The 20,399-nt window shown below is 42.5% G+C and overlaps 1 protein-coding gene across 1 annotated transcript in view; it reads left to right on the forward strand.

Moving 5' to 3' along the window:
* PLXDC2 (plexin domain containing 2) overlaps nt 1-20,399 on the forward strand; it is a 1,000,652-nt gene that overhangs the window by 731,810 nt on the left and 248,443 nt on the right. The window contains exon 8 of the mRNA XM_078663746.1: nt 7,685-7,766. Within this exon, the coding sequence (XP_078519872.1) occupies nt 7,685-7,766 (82 nt within the window). The remainder of the gene's footprint in view (nt 1-7,684; nt 7,767-20,399) is intronic.

Here is a 20,399-nt window from a genome sequence, read left to right on the forward strand (position 1 = left end):
AAATCATCATTTGCGCATACATTCTTGCCTCCAATTCTCATTCCTCTAAAGATGTATATAAACCTAATGTTGATATCTGGTGGTGTCCCCAAACTATTAATATAGCGGTGGAGCCACTAATGTAGAATTTATTGGCATGACTCTCTTCGTTTTCATTTCCCAGAACATTCTAAATCAAAGGTGCCATTAAAAATTTACAACTTCCTGTAGTAATTTACTCGTAGGCAACTGAGGTTAAAACTGGTTTATTCTGATTACAAGGTCCGGGAGCACAAAAGATGCTCCACCAGGCTCAGCAGTTGAAAGTCTCTCTGAAACATATACATTCCATCTCACTAAGCAACAGCAGTCACTTAGCAACTACAACATTCCACAGTGCTTCAACAATATTGAATGCATACTACATACCTTCCCTTGTCCTAAAAAAAATAAACAACATTTAAAAAAATAAAGTGATAACAGCAAAAATAATAAATAAAACATTTATCTAAAACTAACAGGCAAAATACATTTCCTCGAACTCCTCCTAACCCTTTCATCACATAGTAGAGGAGGAGTAATCGGATCACTGTGTATGGAGTCAGGTACAGCAACACTACGTTGATTTGAACTCAGATCTTCATTGTGTTGGGTGGCATTCAAAACAGAGCTATGTAAAACCTTGGAACCTTTCCCAAGATTCCATCAGTGCCCACCTTTAACTTGTACAGCATTTCCATAAACTTTCATTACACGTTGTGACTTTCCAAACTTACTCTCACCCTTCTTTGTGTGTACAGGAGACTTTATTCTAACAAAATCCCCTACATTGAGAAAAGACATTTTGACCCCTCCTTTTTTATCAAACCAAACTTTTTGTTTCCCTTGTGAATTGGTTACATTTTCTGTGACTTGTCACATCAAATCATCAACACTAGTGGTGGATCTGAGTAAATTCCCCATCCACCCAGGTCTAAATGAAGTGTTGGCGTTTCTTCCTCTCATGAGCACAAACGGAGATAACTTGGTGATCGAATGAGGTGTAGTTCTATAAAAACACATCATATCTTCAAGGGCCCGCTTAACATCATGGTGACCAAATTTGGCCCACTTCACACAATCCCCAACCACTCTGTTCATCCTTTCCACGAGACCATTGGTTTGGGGATGATAAAGTGAACTCTTGATGTGTTTGCAGAAACAGATTTGAGAAAAGTTTGGAATTCATTGCTAATAAACTGCATTCCATTATCTGATATTACAAATTCAGGAAATCCTTCTCTCAAGAATACATCACTGAGGAAGTCAATGATAGTTTTAGAATTGGCCTCCCTAACCAATCTTATTTCTGGCCATTTTGATGTGTTATCAACTAAAACTAAGATGTATTTGTAGGGACCACTAAGGACATCATACGGCCCTTGTACATCAATGCCAACCTTAACCCACGGCCTATCAGGACATTCAATGGGTTTCAAAGGAGGGGTATTTACCTTAAATGACTTATCAGAGGAAGAACAAACACCACATTCTCTCACCATATTCTCAACTTCGACATCCATTGAGGGCCACCAGAAAACGTCTCAAACACGACTTTTAGTGAGAGTAGCACCTAGATGTCCTTCGAGTACACGTTTTAAAATACCAGGTCTGAGAGAGGACGGAGGGATAAGTTTCTCGCCCCTCAATACCAAACTGTCTTCAATAGTCAATTCTTGACCGACTTTGCAATAAGGTTAAAGTAGAGGTGAAAGGACTTTCTCGCGTGGCCAACCTTTGGCAACTAAGTCACAAACATCTTGAAGGATAGAATCAGAGAGAAAAGCTGACCTCCAGTCTTCCTCAGATTCTACATTGTGACAAGGAACATCTATACCAGCAACAAAACAATCTTCGCAATCTTCTTCAATGAGAACGTCAAATTTAACATTCTCTTGATCATTATCGCTAACCGGAAATCTAGGCAGAAAGTCTGCTCTTAAATTCTGTCCGCCAAAATTCTGTCTGTCAAAATTGAACTGTAACAATTTGGTAACCATCCTAACTATCCTGGGGTGGAACACTTGCTCACCCCATCACCAAGGATGCTTACAAGAGGCTTATGATCCATGAGAAGAGTGAACCTCTTTCCCCACACATATGAGCAACATTTTTCTATTGCCCACGAACATCCCAGAAGTTCCTTCTCGATAACCGAATACTGATGTTCAGCCCCTCTGAGTACCCTGAAGGCAAGAGCTAAGGTGTGTTCTGCTCCATCTATTTTTGAGTTAGCATGGCGCCTAAACCTACTTCACTAGCATCAACAGTGATGAAACATTCATGGGCAGGGTCAAAAGGCTTGAGAGTTTTACAACGGGCTAAAGATAGTTTAACATGTTCAAAAGCACTCTCACAGTCCTTTCCTCATTCAAATGTGACACCTTTCTTTAACAGTGCACTAATGGGCCTATCAATAGTTGCAAAATCTGGAACAAATTTAGAATAGTACTCAAAAAGCCCAAGTAGCGATTTAACTCCTGATTTATCCGTAGGGCAGGAGCATAAGAAATCGCTTCCAACAGTCCTGGTTTTGGACTGACCACTTCTTGTGATACGATGTGGCCTAGGTATTCAACCTTATCACAAGAAAACTCACACTTTTCAGGTTTTAGTACGATTCCATTATCCCTAAATAAGGATAACACTTCATCTAATGTCGCATCATGAGAAAAACTATCATTACCAAATACCAAGACATCATCTTGAAACACTAAAACAGAACTTAAGTCTCGAAGAATATTGTTCATGATCCTTTGGAATACGGACGCCGCTGAGGCTAATCCAAATGGCATCCTACAATATTGATAAGTGCCTAAAGGGGAAACAAATGCTGTGAGATGCTCAGAGTCTTGGTGAAGTTCAACCTGGTGGTAGGTGCTTGCAGGATCTAGTTTGCAGAAACATTTGGCACCCTTTGTGGCTCAAATAGGTCAGAGATCTTTGGAAGACGATGGCAATCTATCCAAATTTCCTTGTTGAGGGACCTCTACTCCACACAAACCCTAAGTTGACCATTCTTCTTGCGGGCAACTACTAAAGGGGATAACCACAAAGAAGACTCGGCAGGTTCAATAATTCCTTTGGCACATAACTCTTTTAGCTCCTTCTCCAAATCGGATCTAACACTAAAAGGAACACCCCTGAGTTTGTGTTTGACTGGAGTGGCATCTTTCTTAACAACAATTTTGTGCTCTAAACCCTTAACTTTCCAGAGAGAACTGCTAAAACCAGAAGGGTATTTTGTTTTCCACTTTTGTTTAAGATCATTGCAACAATCAACAACTAGAACTTGTTCTAGGGTTCCAGGTCTCAAAATCATTCCAAACAAACCCTGGTGAAACCAACCAAGAATGTTCAAACCCTTCACTGCAACGTACATTTTTCCCTCGATACACCTCCCTTTAAAATACAGTTTGGCCTCAAAATATCCTGAAAGATCAATCTTGCGTCCCTCATAAGAAACAGGAGAGCGATCAGGGGGAAGAAGTTTGATGGACTCACCCCACGTTTCCTCAAACAATTTCTTAGTGATCATGGTGATCCGGGCGCCAGAGTAAACCAAGAGCGGAAGTGTTTTATCTCCAATACCAATGTCCACAATAGGATCTCTACAATTAGAGGGATCACCCTCGACTACTTCTAGTGTTGACCCAATCTGAACTCATTCATTCCCCCCCTCCCTTATTACAGAAACAACTTCTGTATCGCTTTCACCATCAGATTCTACAACACAAACCACATACTTCTTTTTGGGACAGACCTTTGCAAAATGTCCTACCTTTTTGCAATAATTACAAGTGAAGGAAATAGCAGGACATTGCCCATTTTTACCGTGGGGAGGAATACCACACCTAATACAGAGATTAGGATCAGGTTTGTTGAATTCTTTACAACATTGACAGTGTCATTGGTCTTTTCAGTAGGCTTGTCTTCAAGTTCCTTCATAGAAGACATCGAGGTTTCGATGCTCTTAGCAATTCTTAATGTTTCATCATGAGAAGGATCAGCTAAAGATAAAAGTTTTTGTCTAATACTCTTTTCCTTGCATTGGCAAACAAATTGGTCCCTTATATGTTGCTCGGTGAAATTCTCGAATTTACATACAGCTGCTAAATGCCTCAAAGAAGAAACATATGTATCGACATCTTCATCCTCGTTTTGTTTCCTTTTGAAGAACTTATGTCTTAAAACAATAGGACAGGGTTGCTTATCGAACCGTTCCTTGAGTTTCAACACAGTAATATTAAACTCATCAAGAGCATCACTTTCTTCAGGAGTAAGGTCAGGTAGATGTTTAAAGATTGATCTGCCTTCAAAACCTAAAGAATGAAGTAGTAAGAATGTTTTTCTTTCTGCAGCATACCTCGATGCTCCGATTGCTCCTAAATATGTCTCGAAGGCATCGAACCATTTTTCCCAAAGCACAGGTGGTTCACCTGGAGACTCTAAGAAGGAGGGAGGTGGGTTGACTTCTTGCATGGCGAAAAAGTAGAATATGCAAATATACACACTACAGGAAAAAAATTTATCTGGAAAGAAATATTATGAAATATCTTGTATAAATACTCACAAATAGTAACTGGTGTGCAGATCACCGAAATATGCACAATTGAAACCCCAGAAAATGTTATTATAAGAAAAAGGTTCCAAAAGGATGTGGTGTGCACATCACTGTTTGATGAGCACAAGAAACATAGCAAATTATGTGTAAAGAACAGATGCCCCCCAAAAAAATTAGAACCAAAATGACTGTGGTGTGCACATCACCGTGTGATGAGCACTGTTGAAGAAAACCGTCGTAGGCACTGTAGGTGTGTGTATCACAGGGAAAAACACACAAACGGAAAGAATAAAAGAAAATGATGGTGTGCGCATCACCGCGTGATGAGCAACAAAAAGAATGCTGACGATGCAAAGAACAAGGTAGAAGCGTTGTGAACGTTATGGTGTGCGCATGACCGCAAGATGAGCAAATTGGTGTATACAAGTGCTACGACGAAAGAAGAAGAAGAGCTGTGGCAGACGCAGTGGAACGCAAACAAAGCGTTGAACTTCCATTGCTAAGTCAGTGGAACGCACAACAATGGTGAAGATGACTCTGACTCCAAGACTTGATCTGCGTAACTGACGAGTAGGCGGAGACAGCGTTGGGGATTGTACAGTGTCACTGAAACGCAGGCGGCAGGAGAAGATGACGTTGGTGAGAAGAACAAGCAGCGTCACACTGTGCCTGAAGAATCAGTGGAGCACAAGCATCGACATCGCTCGTGACGAGAATAATGTTGCTAAGCAGCAAGTTAGCGGTGAGTGGCGGTTTGGCCCCAATGTTCAAAGGAAAAAATTAAGAGACTTCTAAGTAATTCCGTGAAAAGACAGCATATATTGAAAAACTTTTGTGGGGCGCTGCTGAGCCAGAAAGTATAGAGTCAAAAAGAACACAACAGTGGTAATAAACAGCGCAGAAGCGCCCTACCAGTCACTTGTCATTAGACATCAGCAAGTTGAACGCTTGAAGTTGACTTGACTTGACTTGAAGAGTAGCGAAGTATTTTGATGAAAGCAGAATGACAGACAGGCTGGAAAGGAGTAGGCGGGCTTGAAATGAAGCGGAGATAGTTGCTTGAATAGTTGTCACTGTTGTAACTTGAAATTGTAGCATGCAGGATTCTTTAAAGCTTGACCAAGTAATCAATAATCGTCACCAGTAATTTTGTAGTAATTTACCCTTAGGCAACTGAGGTTAAAACTGGTTTATTCAGATTACAAGGTTGTGGAGCACAAAAGATGCTCCACCAGGCTCAGCAGTTGAAAGTCTCTCTTAAACATATACATTCCATTTCACTAAGCAACAGCAGTCACTTAGCAACTACAACATTCCACAGTGCTTCAACAATATTGAATGTATACAACACTACACTTCCCCTGTTCATTTTTTATCATATTTGGATGAGCAAAACACATTTTTTGAAGCAATCAAGTATATACTGACATACTGCATCAGAGCTTGTATATATCGCTGTGTAAGAGGTAGATACAGCACATAAAAGATTCAGGAAAGTAAAACTTCCAAGAGTTGAATGAATAATGATCACAGCCACTCTTCTACTGCAGCATCTTGCAATAACCATAGCCATAAGCAAAGCAAGCAGCATCTCTCCTTCTTGCTGCCCTGGCTATGGAGGAACATCGCTATAGTGTCAGATTGCTGCCTTTCACTCTACCTCTCACTCCCATAGAATATTGCTACACATCCATTCTTAAAAATCACTGTCTTCTCCTGCCAGAAATCCAGTGTCTTCGCAAATTCTGCCATTCAAAATCCATATAACAAATCAGCTGATGAAGGATCAAACCCCACCCACCACAACCTATCACCATTGCTGCTCAAAGCAGTATTTTTCAGCTCCTCTCCATCTCCACCCCAACCACAAATGCTGTCACCCATGCCGTAGCACATAGGTTGGTTCTGCTCTTTTCCGTCAGGATGCACTTTTTTGCCATCTTTTAGGTCGGTAAAGATTGTCCTGAAGTGCAGGGTGCTTTGGAGTTCTTTCCTTTCCCCATTTTGTTCAATATGTATGCTCAACCTTTTGGCTTTAGAACCGTCTCCTGTGCCAAGGACATGAAGGTCCATATTAAATAGGATTTCACACAACCCAAAGCTGTATCCAAATGTGCTGAGCCTTGCTTTGTGAATGGAAAAACACAGTACCCAACTATAGCTAAAATGTTTGGTATGCTGCTGGTGTCAACGCCTTTGCTGGTGGGCAAGCACGCTACTTGCCTGACACACAGCGGAGAGGAGAGTGTGTACTGTCTTGCATACATTTTATACTGGGTGCATTTGAATTCCTATACATCCACAATCACAGCAGGATTCGACGTATGCAGGGACACTAAAGCCAACACGTAATGCAATTATTTCTGTAGGAAATCAGTATATTCCCCCTAGCTGGCAAAGGCTTCCCTTCGGAGCTACTTTTGATGCAAAGTCCAGTGAGGCTACTTCAGTAAATAGGGGTTTGTGCCAAAACGTGTGGTTGTGTGTACTGATCCGCACCCAGTAACTACCCTGTGATGCAAAGCAGTGCTTCACTGCAGCCACTTTTCGCTACTCTGTCTGGCACCAGGGCTGCCTTAAAACGTTTATAAATCTGATCTTTAAGTCTTTAATTGGAGATGTGATCAATCATTGGTAGCACCCTATTACTTACCAGTAATCTTCATTACTCCTGGTCCCATTTCCTCGCCCCATTCTTTACTTATAGAGATGACCATCTCCCTGACAGCTCTGGAGCTATAGGTTATCTTCAGTAATGTTCTAATAGCATTGTAGTTCTTCTGCCACAGACTATATCGGTTGTTAAAGGCCCCCTCTCTCTCAATAGGCCTTCTCCTTCTACTTAGATTTGGGGTATTTAACAGCTGGTATAGTCTTTATTAGCAGACTATAATGCTACATGATATTTGTTTTGAATTGGTACTAAGTGTCAGTTTTGCAATGTCATTTCACTAAGACTGTGTATGTATGCTAGACAAATGTCATGTGATTTGAGTTGAGTAAATATTTCTTTCATCTGTGTCTCATGACCTCCTGAAATGCTAAAGCTTTTTGCCAATTAACAGGTTCCAAGATTAATTTGATTGTTTTTGCATTTCACAGCCTGCATCCAGTTTAACAGCTGTGGTCCTTGTGTCAGTTCCCAAATTGGATTCAACTGCAGCTGGTGTAATAAACTCCAAAGGTAGATTTGTTTTGCAATCGTTGGTATTTTGAGGCTCACATGACCTAACATCTTCTTTCCTCTTGAAAGTATATGTGCCCATAGTTTCATCTTCTAGCCAAGCATGGATGCAATTTGAGCAAAACTTGTTTTGAGCATTGAATCGCATGAATCTGTAATGAATATACAAGCTGCATTTTTTATACTAGTAACATTCAGGTGCCATCTTTTATACACAGTAATATTGACACATTTATAATGTGGTGAGTGAACAAATATGAAATGTATTCACCATTGCGCACCTGAGTGGAAAGTTCTCAATCAATCAATCAGGTCATTTATAGAGCGCACTACTCACCCGTAGGGTCTCAAGGCGCTGGGTGGGGGGGGTGCCGTTACTGCTCGAACAGCCAGGTCTTGAGCTTCTTCCTGAAGGAGAGGTGGTCTTGGGTCAGGCGCAGGTCGGTCGGGAGTGAGTTCCAGGTCTTGGCGGCCAGGTAGGAGAAGGACCTTCCTCCTGTTGTCGCTCTTCGGATGCGGGGGACGGTGGCGAGGGCGTGGTTGGTTGATCTGAGGAGGCGCTTGGGAGTGTAGAAGTTGATCCGGTTGTTGAGGTAGCTCGGGCCTTGGTCGTGTAGGGCTTGGGGTGCGTGGGTGAGGACCTTTATTACTCTTTATTACAGCTCAGATACAACTCTCTCTTTCACAGAACTACACGTTTTTCAAGAAAAATATGAGCCACACAGGCAGCTATGACCGTAATAGATGGCATGTTTAAAACATTTAAGCCCAAGCGGTTAGATCTGATTTTATCAAACATATCTAAGAGTCACAAAATCGGGTCGGGCGGCACATTTAATTCATATGGCTTTACCTACTGGTTTAGAGCAATTGGATGCTATTGTATGGACCTGAGCACTCCACTGGGCCTTTGACCCCTTCCCTGTGGAGGTAATTCCCCCACGGTGCAGGGGGGTGGGGGGTGAGCTCAGCGCCCCGGTGCTCGTGACGAGACCAGCTCGTCATGAGTCACGGTGGAGCTGTGCTCCTGACGAGCTGGTCTCGTGACGGCCCCGCCCACTGATTAATTCGCCTGCACAGGTGGGGAATCAATCGCGCGTGGGCGCATTGGAGCCGTTATGACGAGACCAGCTCGTCATGAGCACAGCTCCAATGTGACTCATGGCGAGCTGGGCTCATCATGAGCACCGAAAAGGTTAAAGACCCTCTCCAGCTCCCATAGGTACAGGTGGCCAGCTTTGTATATTTCTACCAAAATCATGAAAATATGGCTGCCTGTGCATGCACGCGCATCAGTGAGTAACATTGATTACATGGTGTGATGAGAAATACTCGGAGAGAAACAGATATCTTTCAGTTTTTGGGCAGAAGCGGCTGTACATCCTTTAAAAGAAGTAAGCTAGTTTACAATTTAAATGGATTAGAGCTCGGTGGTAGCATACATGGAAATTAACACATTCAAAGATTATCCCATTCCATTGTTAAACAAAACCGAAAGAGGCACATTTTAATTGGGCACAACCCACATTATGAGTTGTGAAATAGTTCTAAACTGTGGTCGGAATATATAGCCATGAGAATAGAGTTTGCCAAGCTGCATTTGTGCTCAGTTCCACATCTACCAAAATACGTTGATATTCACACTGACAGTCAGAAGCTCAGGGTGTCCAAATAACCAAAGCGTACCTGCTCTTGATTAAAACAATGGATATTTTCTATGACACCATATTTACTCAGTGACTGTTAAAAGGGCAATCGTTGTGTGTGCAATAGAAATGTACTGATACTTCTAACCATGTCAGCCGAAAAAGCAAGTATTCATTGCTTTGCTGCAATACTCTGAACTCGGTCCCACTTCCTCACAGACAGATCACACGAGCAATGTCGTCATAATCCTAGACAGAAAACTCAACATAAAATGCCAGATCAACTCAGTTGCCTTTGAATTCTTTCACATCACGCTCGGAAAGATCTTTTGATTGCCCACTGTTGACACACAGAAAACAGTCACCAGGTCCTAGTCACCAGCTGACTCAACTACGTCAACGCACTCTATGCAAGCATCTCCATCCAACTCCTGAAGAAACTCCAGACCATCCAAAACTCTGCGGCAAGACTCATCTTTGATCTCCCCAGAAGGCCCCACATCACCGCGCACCTCAGGAATCTCCACTGACTCCCCGTCCACAAAAGATGCAAATTCAAGCTGCTGACACACACCTAGATATCCTTCATGAACAGGGACCAGCATACATCAACCACCCACTGAACTACCACCAACCCTCCAGACACCTGCGCTCCATCACTCTCACTCTTGCCTTCGCACATACACCTCCTATTTGTCAAATCTTCAGCAGAGCCTGCACCTTCTCCCAACTCGCCGCCAAGTCCTGGAACAACCTCCCCTCCACCTCCAAACAGCACTGTTGCTCATGGAATTCAGAAAAGCACATGGCTCTTCAACTGACAGCAGCAGAACAAGTGCACCTGGATACCCGAACAGGTGATTAGCCATGCTTTAAAAGTCCAATTGAATGATTGATTGATTTATTGACTGCCTTTATTTAACACCAGACTTTCTATCAGAGTAGGAGAGAATATGATCTTACACACATGCCAAAAGGAGCAAAGCTGTAAGAGAACTTCTGTCTGCTTTTCGTGATTATGTTAGCTTAACTGGTAGGGAGAGCATCATCTGCTACATTTTGCTATTATTACTGTATGCACACTTTGGACTAAAGTAGCTATGCTTAAGTCTATGACTGAATAGGTACCAGATATAGGTTATTTCACATATGCACGGTTAGTTTCTTCAGATAAACAGAAAAAGGGAGGATGGAAGAGCTGAGGAAGAATGAATCTACATAATAGTGTTCGAATTGACATAAATGTGTACTGTTTTGACACCTCTATCTGAATCTACTTCAGGGAGAACTCATACTCGTCATGGTTCTCTCTGACAACTATCCCTAATGGATACTGTTAATTATTATGGACTACCGAATGCAATCACCAGTGCTGAGGATACCTCAAGAGTTAGGTCTTTGACTGCACTAGTGGGTGGTACCTATCTACTGGACACATGACAGCAGTGTAGTGATGACCAATCACAAAAGTACTAATTCTCAAAACAATCTCTATGACCAGCAGCATTTTTGCAGATGACTGTTGCAAGTCCAAATTGCCATCCCTGGTTGTATAATCTGAAAGAGACTTTCAGATTACTAAATCAGTTAAAAATGTCCCCATAAGAAGACTCTAGATTTTCTGTGTTGAACTGCTGACCTACATAAAAATAAAAGAGACCACATCTCAGCAGTCAGTCACAAGGCAAGCTATGTTGGCCTTCCCCAAGGACAGTATGAGAGACAAGGTGCCAGAGATTCAAAAAACTGAAGATGGCTTTTTTGGGAGATCCAGCTTATGTGTTCTGGTGATTGCTGATGATCTTCATGACTTAGAGCGCATCAACAGTAACATAGTTTGAGTTGCAGAAGAAATTCTTTTAGGTAAGACGAATTATAACCAATTAAACACCACCAAATGGAAGATTTGGCTGCATTTATATTGCTTAGTTGCCCTCTGGTGTGAATGCAGCTTATGTGTAGTCCTTACCGCCGAACACTTTTGATATGTGATCCGGCTATGGTCAGCAACTTAATATGAACTTGTGATCACCCGCATGGTCTCCCAGACCTACTTTCACTCCCATCTTGGGAGCATGGCTCCAGTCGTGGCTCCTCTGTTATGGCAGAGGAGTGTTGCCCCCCTTCTGAAAGCCAGCAGACGCAAGGGCAAATAAAATGATAATAAAATGTTTTCATATCATTTTATTTTGCGTCCTGCCAGCCGAGCCAAGGGAGGGGTGGGGACAGCCACAGTGACGCTGCAGCTGCAGCCCCAGGGAGGAGGGGTAAGTGGTGGGCACTGATAAATGCACATGATGGTTTGGCCCAGGGGCCTTTCCCTGTCCAGCTGTGTTGTACAGCTGGTTGGAGAAATCAGCACAGGCTCCCACTCTGTCTGAGCACCAAACCTAGGTGCCCAGACCAATCCCAGTGCTGCTCCCATGCTGGAAATAAATACCCAATGATTGAGAACTGGGAGCCTGCGCAGTGTGCACCAGGTTCCTGATATGGGCGAGAGGATCGGGAGGAAGGCGGCGGCTATTGGAGAAGATAAGGGCTCCTCCTTCTTGTGTGACCACTTCAAAGTACCAGCGGCCGCTCCTGCATGACTCACATCAAAAGGTATTGGCTCAATGTTCACTGCATGTTGCTGGGTAGTGGCCATCAGGTTCCCACTGAAAATCTGAACATAGGCTCAGTACAGGTAAGGGACACTACAGTGATGGCATCCTAATTCGTATAGAGTGGGACAGAGTTATGCATTCTGAAAAAACATTTATCAGGATTTTGGCAGCAAAGGTCACTGTGCATACTGATGCCTGCAGAATCAATGTCATCATATGTAGCATTGCATCCAACACTCCTGCTATTAGTCTTACTTCATGATGCTCTAAAACGCATGCATATAGGAGCAGCACCCCCTCTTCAAAAATCAGTGGCCACATCATGAACATATTTAGCCCCAATGCACAGCCTCCATAAGGCATCCATGGGCCGGTTTTGCAGAAACTGTGCTGTCTGCATGGCATGAATTATCTCAGAGTATGTCTGTTTTAGTGTACAGCATACAGCTGAGAAACATGAAAAGGCAACCATTTCTCTGGGTGTCTAGTATATTTTTCTGACAGAGAGATTTTAGCTACAACAGTTGCCTCAACTCATTCTGAACCTGCAAACTGGTATAGAATGCTATCATGGTGCAGCATCACTTAGGTCAACATTTATTTCCACTGCATCTAAGTCAAACTAACGGTGCACAAACAAGGCCTGAAACTTGTCAACATCACCTATACAAAGCACTGTGACTGTATTAATAGGAAACATATTGAGTAGTGCACATCTTTCCCCCAAGATGGAACATGCACTGAAATAGTATATTCTGCATGTCACACAAAGACCACATGCCCAGCAGGAGCATCGTTCCTAATGTTCTTTCAGATAAAAAAGTTTCACATTCTTAGTTAGAACCAGTACTTGGCATTCTTTTGTTCTGGATTTCAATTAAAAATTAAAAAGCAAATTCTGCCTGTTGCAAAGTAAACTTGATTCATTTGTGCCCTACAGAGGCACATGCTCAGGGGCCTGCTCTAGGACGCAAGGTTTCTTTACTAGCGGACCTGCTTCTTCATACAGTACAATTTTCTATAGTGAACGGTATACATATAATTTCCTTAGCAGTTTTCTCTGGTATGATCAGATAGAGCAGGAATTGATACAGATCAAATAGTAATAATACTATTACGAGACTAGGGCCAGATGTAGGTAATTCTATTTTACCGATTCATAAATACCGAATTTTACCGATTCGGTATTTATGAATCGGTAAAATAGAATGGGGGAGATGTAGGAAGAATCAGTAATTGAATTACCGATTCTGTAACAATCGGTATTTACCGAATCGGTATTTACCGGTAAATACCGATTCGGTAATGCCCATTGATTCCTATGGGCATTGAAGCCCATAGGAATCAATGGGCATTACTGAATCGGTATTTACCGATTCGGTAAATACCGATTCCACCAAGGGTGCAGGGGGTGTCACTTTGACACCCTCTAGCACCCCAAATACTGGCATGTGTGCCATGTGGCAGACAGACATGCCCTTAGGGCATGTCTGTCTGCCACATGGCATAGGTGTGCATGCACACATGTGCATGCACACCTGGATTCGGTATTTTACCACCCAATTGAATTGGGTGGTAAAATACCGAATCTGTATGCCCTTAGGGACTCTGAAGAGTCCCACCTACATCCCGAAATTACCGAATCGTAAACGGTAAATGTAGCCCCCTACATACCAAAAACCCATTTACCGGTCGGTACTGGCCGAAATCGGCCGTTACCGATTGGTAAATGGCCACCTACATCTGGCCCCAAGTCCTTTCTTGGCATTTCAAGACAAAAAAAAGGACAATGTGACACTTCCTTGCAATAACGGAGCACTGAGCAACCTCCAATATATAACTCGTCTCCTTAGAAGAAAATTTTATTTCAGCTGGTATTTGCCATTTATCTGAAGAAAATAGTAGCGGAAGGGTGTCAAATGCATACTATTAACCTTTGAAGGGCTACCATACATTCCTATTGAGTTGCCAAAATATCTCCATCAATGCTTATCCTTCCCATAGGGTGGGACTGGATTGCTGAAAAGAGGAGTTTGATTGCTATGAAATGAGAAGCCTGGGGGTGAGAGAAATAATAAAATGTTACTTGAAAAAGCACATTCAAGTGAGGGGTACAAAGAGCGAGTTAGGAAAAGGACAGAAGGATGAATGATGGAAGGAAATAAATAATAGCAAACTTCTTTATAAGCACTGGAGAAACACTGAACAATATTACCAAGCAATAGCGATAATTATCGCTATTGCTTGGTTAGCGGGAAAAAATATCGCCGAGGATTTTTACCGCTGAGATACCTTGATATTATCAAGGTTTATCTCAAAAGCGGTAAAAATCCTGCGAAATGCATGAATATCGCTGAAAAATCAACGATATTCATGCATTATCGTGACAATGCTCTTAGCCATGTTATCCACCTTCCATTGGATAACATGGCTAAGAACTGCTTTTAGCAGGCGTTAGCTTTTGGAGATATTCGCGCTTACTTTGCATGTCATTAGCGATAATTATCGCTGACATGCAAAGTGGGCCCCTAAATGCCCGCTATCGCCTACAAGCTGTCGCTAACTGCTGTTAGCGACAGCTTGGTAATAGGGCGATAGAATTATCGCCGCATTAGCGGGAAAAAGTCCCGCTAATGCGGCGATAATGCCCTTGGTAATATGCCCCACTCTTCCTGTGATTTTTAAAGCAAAAAGAGAAAAAACTGATGACCACTAATTTTCAAAATGTTGAAAACTTATGAAAAAAATGAAAAATCGCACCAAAATCCACAACAAAAAGAAATAAAAAACACCCATGACTCCACGATATCAAAACTAAATATGTGATGGGCTTCTTATTGTTACTTGATTGTTGGGTGTGCATTTGCTAACTATATGACAATGTTAATTACAGATAGGTCATGTAAACTTCATGGTACATGTGAAAGAAATGTATGAGTGCATTTTACATGCATGGAGCACAGAGCTAGTTTTTCCAAATAAGGAGTTGAGGTTGTGTTATACAAATTAATTTAGCATAAGCCATGTTTTACATCAAAACCTACTTTTTAATAGTTTGAGAAAAGCCGTGTTAAATATAAAATGGGTTCTCACCTTTTATCATGCCATGGGGGGGACGCGAATGGGAGATTGCTGCTGTCTGACCTGTTTGTTTCTGGCCCTGCATGTTCTGACCCAGGTGGAGAGGGTCACCTACGTCATCACTTTGTGCTTCTAAATACACTGGACTGCTCGCACTGCATGGACCAGGCCCAGGCAAAGCCCTGGCCAAAAGTGGGCCCATCCACACCAATCATAGCCGGGAGGAGCCTGGGCTGGCCCACCCATCTTACGGCTATTGTGTAATTTCTTGGGACAAAAACTTTTTTGCATGCTTACATTAGTTTGGAAACTTTGAACATTGTACTAGTAGTTGGGGAATTTTGTTTTGTGCCTCTTCCTTTCAAGCCTCTGCTATAGAATCACATGTGATTTCACTATAACTCTTAAGCATTATCGATAATGCAACTGTTCTTTTGTCTAATCCACCTCCTATTTGAATGAGGAAATGCACAGCCATGGAGGGGAGGGTTGCCCTGTCAAAAAAAAGATTAAAAGAAAACACTAAACATGTTGTGGAGAACTGTGTGTTAGACCACATTGAGAATTGGTGGGTAAATGTCATGTGATTCTTACACCCACTTCTGAGGAAGCGCATTCCCCCCCCCACCCCTACGTCACCCGTATCTAGTGATCATTAATTGAAACAAACTTGCATACCCGGTCTAATAAAAGATTACAACAAGCATACACAGTCTCAATTTATTGAGACTTCGAGTCTCCTGGCAAGAGCTCATAGTAGAGCATCAGTTGAGTCCGAACAGGAACATAAACCTTTATCTGATGGGAATTTCCCGTGTAACAATCGCTATACTTTGCGGGAAGACTTGGATATGAATTACATTGCAAATGATAAAGATTTTCTCTATAAACCTACTACACAATGTGTTTCCATAAATACTCAAACAGAGTAGGATCTGCATTCTGGTCTTATATTCGACCTATAGGCGGAGGTTGGGGCTCTTAGGCTCCTTGTCTTAACTATGTCGGATACAATGAACCAGCTTTTAGCTTCCCTCAAACAACTGATTTTATCACAGGCTGGTTTGGGTACGCAAGCCCAAGGCACTCTAATGCCGGGTGTTTTCCAACCATTGGTTGGGCCTGTAACTGTAACCAACAACAGCGGATCGCATCCATCTAAATCTGTGGCTTCTAAATTACACCAAACAGTTTTAACAACCCCTTGTTCTCGGTGCTGCCAGTCACAGGACACACAGGGCAAAGCCCCATGCAATCCACAGTTTAATCATAGCCATCTCACCTCTGATAAGGAGCATACTCGTAAACCTAAAATTAATGAACATTTTAAGCAGAAAAGTGGGCCGAACAGGGATAGTTGTATTTTACTGACCAACCTTCCCAAGTTAAGTAGACCAGGGCAGTACGAGGAGGAAGACTCACTGAGGAATCAAAGTGACTCACTGGATACGTCATGTCAGGGGGTGTTGTTCTTTTATTCGTGATGACATTATTAAAGTAAATAGACTCACTTCTTCCATCTCTAAATTTGATACATTGGAATTAATTCTCACTTGGAAGACTCTAGTAGACAACTTGGTGGCCTTGGACATTGGAACTATCCCCACTGGCTCTTCAAATATTCAATTTGAATATCCATGTTCAATGCATTTTAGGATGACATCTCCCTTCAGTCAAAGGCTTAGTGACATTGACTGACTTAAAAGGGAGTATGTCCCTCTCTTCTCCTCTTCCTGCGTGCTAACAATTGCCCTTAATATAATAAGTCCCATAGATGAAAGCAGCTCATCCAATCATCTAATTCAAATTAGGTCTCCTATGGGTCAACGTACGAATATGAGAACTGTTACACTCTATTTCCCTACTCAAGCTCCAGGCAATTTTGCCCCTGGCTTGCAGCTAACAAATGAGTCTAGCTTTAGCTTCAATTAAATCACGTCTACTGGCTTATCTGGAAGTTCCACATCTTCTTTGTGTGAACCCATAATCTAAATATTACACTGATTTGACCAAATTACAAATTATTTCATGGAACATGGTGGGATTTAAAAAACTTCCCTTCCAGATTGGCATGGTTTGATGACCAATTACTATCTGTCTCTTGCAAGAAACCTGGTCTGTGGAATCTGTCCATAGGCCAAGCTATCTTTCTTCCTGCTATTCTTAGCCCAAGGGGGAGGGCTGCAGGGGGCTTGATAATTTGGGTCTGGAATCCCCTAAACTATACTGCTCACCAACTTAAAACAGACCACCCAGATATAATGGGCATTCAACTGGACAGCGGAAAATCATACTTCGACAATTATTTGTAACATCTATGTAACATCTATGTAAGGGAGACTAGACAGGGTTGAGTTTCAAGCACCTTACAAGTTCTGGATCATGTCCTTCATTCAGTGGATGTATGACGTTACAACGCAGGCTATTACAACGCCTGCCTTTACAACGCGGTTTTTACATCGCAAACCTTTACAACGCATAGCGTTTAGAGGTGCTGGATAGTGGTAAGTATAATTTTCTAATCCAACTCCAGTCCCCGTGGACACTAGGGAAGGTGTTGGATAGAGAATTAAACTTATTCCCTATCCTAGAGCGCCCCCCAGCGCAATGCGTTGTAATGGGTTGCGTTGTAATGACCGCGTTGTAATGGTAGTGCGTTGTAAAAGTTTCGTTGTAAAGGTTGTTCACCACTTCCCAACAACATGTTCTTATCCTAGGGGTTGATTACAATCAACAATGACCACAATCCCTTATCTGCACCATTCAAGCCCTTTTGTGAGTTTCGTTACTCCGACACTCATTTACCGTCACTCACTGGAGTGGGTGGTTTTGACAGCAGATAACCAACATTTAAAATGGCCTCAGATTGCTGCACGGCCAGAAATATTGACAGCGATTCAGGTAGATCTTAATTCAGTACCCGTGCAGTTGGACGGGGGACAAGCTAGTGTAACCGATCAACTGACCTCAATTCATGAGGCATTTTTTAGAAGGTTTTATCCCATTTTACACTTTTGAATGCAATACCCAGATATGCCAAAACTAAGAAGGAGTCACGCTATAATAAAGAATGTCGAGTAGCAATCGGTCATTAGCCGAGTCTATAAAAAACAAAGATATGGCCAGTATTCCAGTTCTAAGGAAGGCACATAAAAATGTAATTACATATGCCAAAAAAGACTGGGATGAACAGAGGTGGAGAGCCTTTTGGATATGTGCTCCAATGGTGAATCATCCAAGTTTTGGGCACTGGTGGCATGGGTTCGCTCCAGAGTTGCACAGAATTTGAGCCTAAATGTAGCCACTTCTGATTAGGTGAAATATTTTGAAAATGTATATTCGGGTAATCCTGATGACATCAGAGTACTAATAGATTTTCCAGCTCCCCAGACAGCTTCACCCCCTTGTTTGATCTAACAGATAATTTACAGGCCTTGAATGTGGTTTCGCGTGGACGTGCCACCAGCCCTGACGACATTCCAGCAGATATTTTTCTATCTAACATTGAACCCTGGTCTCATTATGTTCTAGCCCTGGCCAATGCAATTGCAGAGGGTCTTCTATCCCCAACTCTTGAAAGGGCGCTATAGTTGAACCTCTACATAAAAATATGACCATTCTTTACCCTCCAATTGTAGGCCAATGTGCCCTATTGCTTGCTTAGGTCTCCTCTATAAAATACAAAACAGTATGGAGGAGACAACATTCTAAGTCCATTTAAAGCAGCCTTTCAATCAAGGGTTTCAACTATAAACCCGTTTTTTCCTTTTATTATGATATACTAGAGAGCCATTTTGATTGGCAGGGGCAGCCTTTTTGTTGCCTTTGTCGATCCCAAGATCCAAACTCTGGAGTGGCTTAGCTGCCCTATGCATGCCTCCTGATATCTTATTTCTTCTTATTCACATGCATAAAGATAAAACAGCAAACTGCAGCCCAACCCCAGACACACAGCAAGGGCAGGACTTCTCCTCTCTTCAGTCTCTTCAGCTGATCTTCTTTGGCAGGGATTACTCTTGATCATGAAGTAGTCTTGGGAACTTTTATAACCCTGTGCTTCCTCAATAGGAGGCCAGCTGTTTTCAGGCCCTTGGAGATTTTCTTTTCCAGACACAACACACAGCAAAGTCCTTTCTTCAAGCAAGCAGGGGACACAGCACACAGCAAAGTCCTTCTCCTTCCTTTGGAAGAAAAAGCAACTGCAGGCCAACCCCAGACACACAGCAAGGGCAGTACTTCTCCTTCAGCTCTTTAGATTTTCTTCTCAGCAAAGGTTCCTCCTTGATTCCAAAAGTAGTCCAAAGTTCAGGGGTTTCAGCCCTCATATTTATACCCCAAAAGTCTTTGTTTTTATGTGTGAGGGGTCCTGGACCCAGTCCAAACCAGTTCTGGGTGCACTTTGCCAGTGCACAATTCTTCCTTTGTCAGTGTGGGCCAGGGTCATCAGACACATCACAGGAGGTGGAGCCAGCATTGTGGAAGACAGGCACAGCCCTATTCAGGCCCAGGTGCTACTCCTCCCATCACTCCAAATGCAGATATGTCTACTCAGCCTAGCGCTGACTCACCCAGACTCCTGGAGCCACCCCAGCCCCTGTCACTCTCAAACCAGACAATTCATCCACAAACAGGCATAGGCACACAGAAAGGTTGAACAAGAAAACAGCTAATTCTAAAAGTGCTATTTTCAAACACTCGATTTAAAAACCATCCTTCCTAAAATATGTGTTATTAAATTCTGAGTTCAGGGATACCAGACTCCAATTTTCTATCTCACTCCTATGGGAAGATATGCAGGTAAAAATGTTACACGGCATTCCCCATTCTGTCCTATTGGCTAAATAGCCTTTCAATAGTGAAAAACGAATTTGCAATAGTTCACTACCAGGACATGTTATGCACACTAGTACATGTCCTACCTTTTACATATGCTGCACCCTGCCTAGGGGGGTACCATGGGGCTACCATAGGGGTGTCCTAGGTGTAAGAAAAGGGAAGTGGGTACCCTGGCCAGGTCAACATAGCAAACTGCACACAGGCACTGCAGTGGAAGGCCCGAGACATCTCTTGGGGGCTACTCATGTGGGTGGCACAATCAGTGCTGCAGGCCCACAAGTAGCATTTGAATTACCAGCCATGGCACACTTAGTGCACTTTACTAGGCACATTCTGGTAAAACAAATAAGCCAATCATGGATAACCAATCACGATAACAATTTACACTGAGAGCATATGCACTTTAGCACTGATCAGCAGTGGTAAAGTGCCCAGAGTCCTATAGCCAGCAACCACAGGTCAGG

This window comes from Lissotriton helveticus, chromosome 10, assembly GCF_964261635.1.
Source record: "Lissotriton helveticus chromosome 10, aLisHel1.1, whole genome shotgun sequence".
Classification (NCBI taxonomy): domain Eukaryota; kingdom Metazoa; phylum Chordata; class Amphibia; order Caudata; family Salamandridae; genus Lissotriton; species Lissotriton helveticus.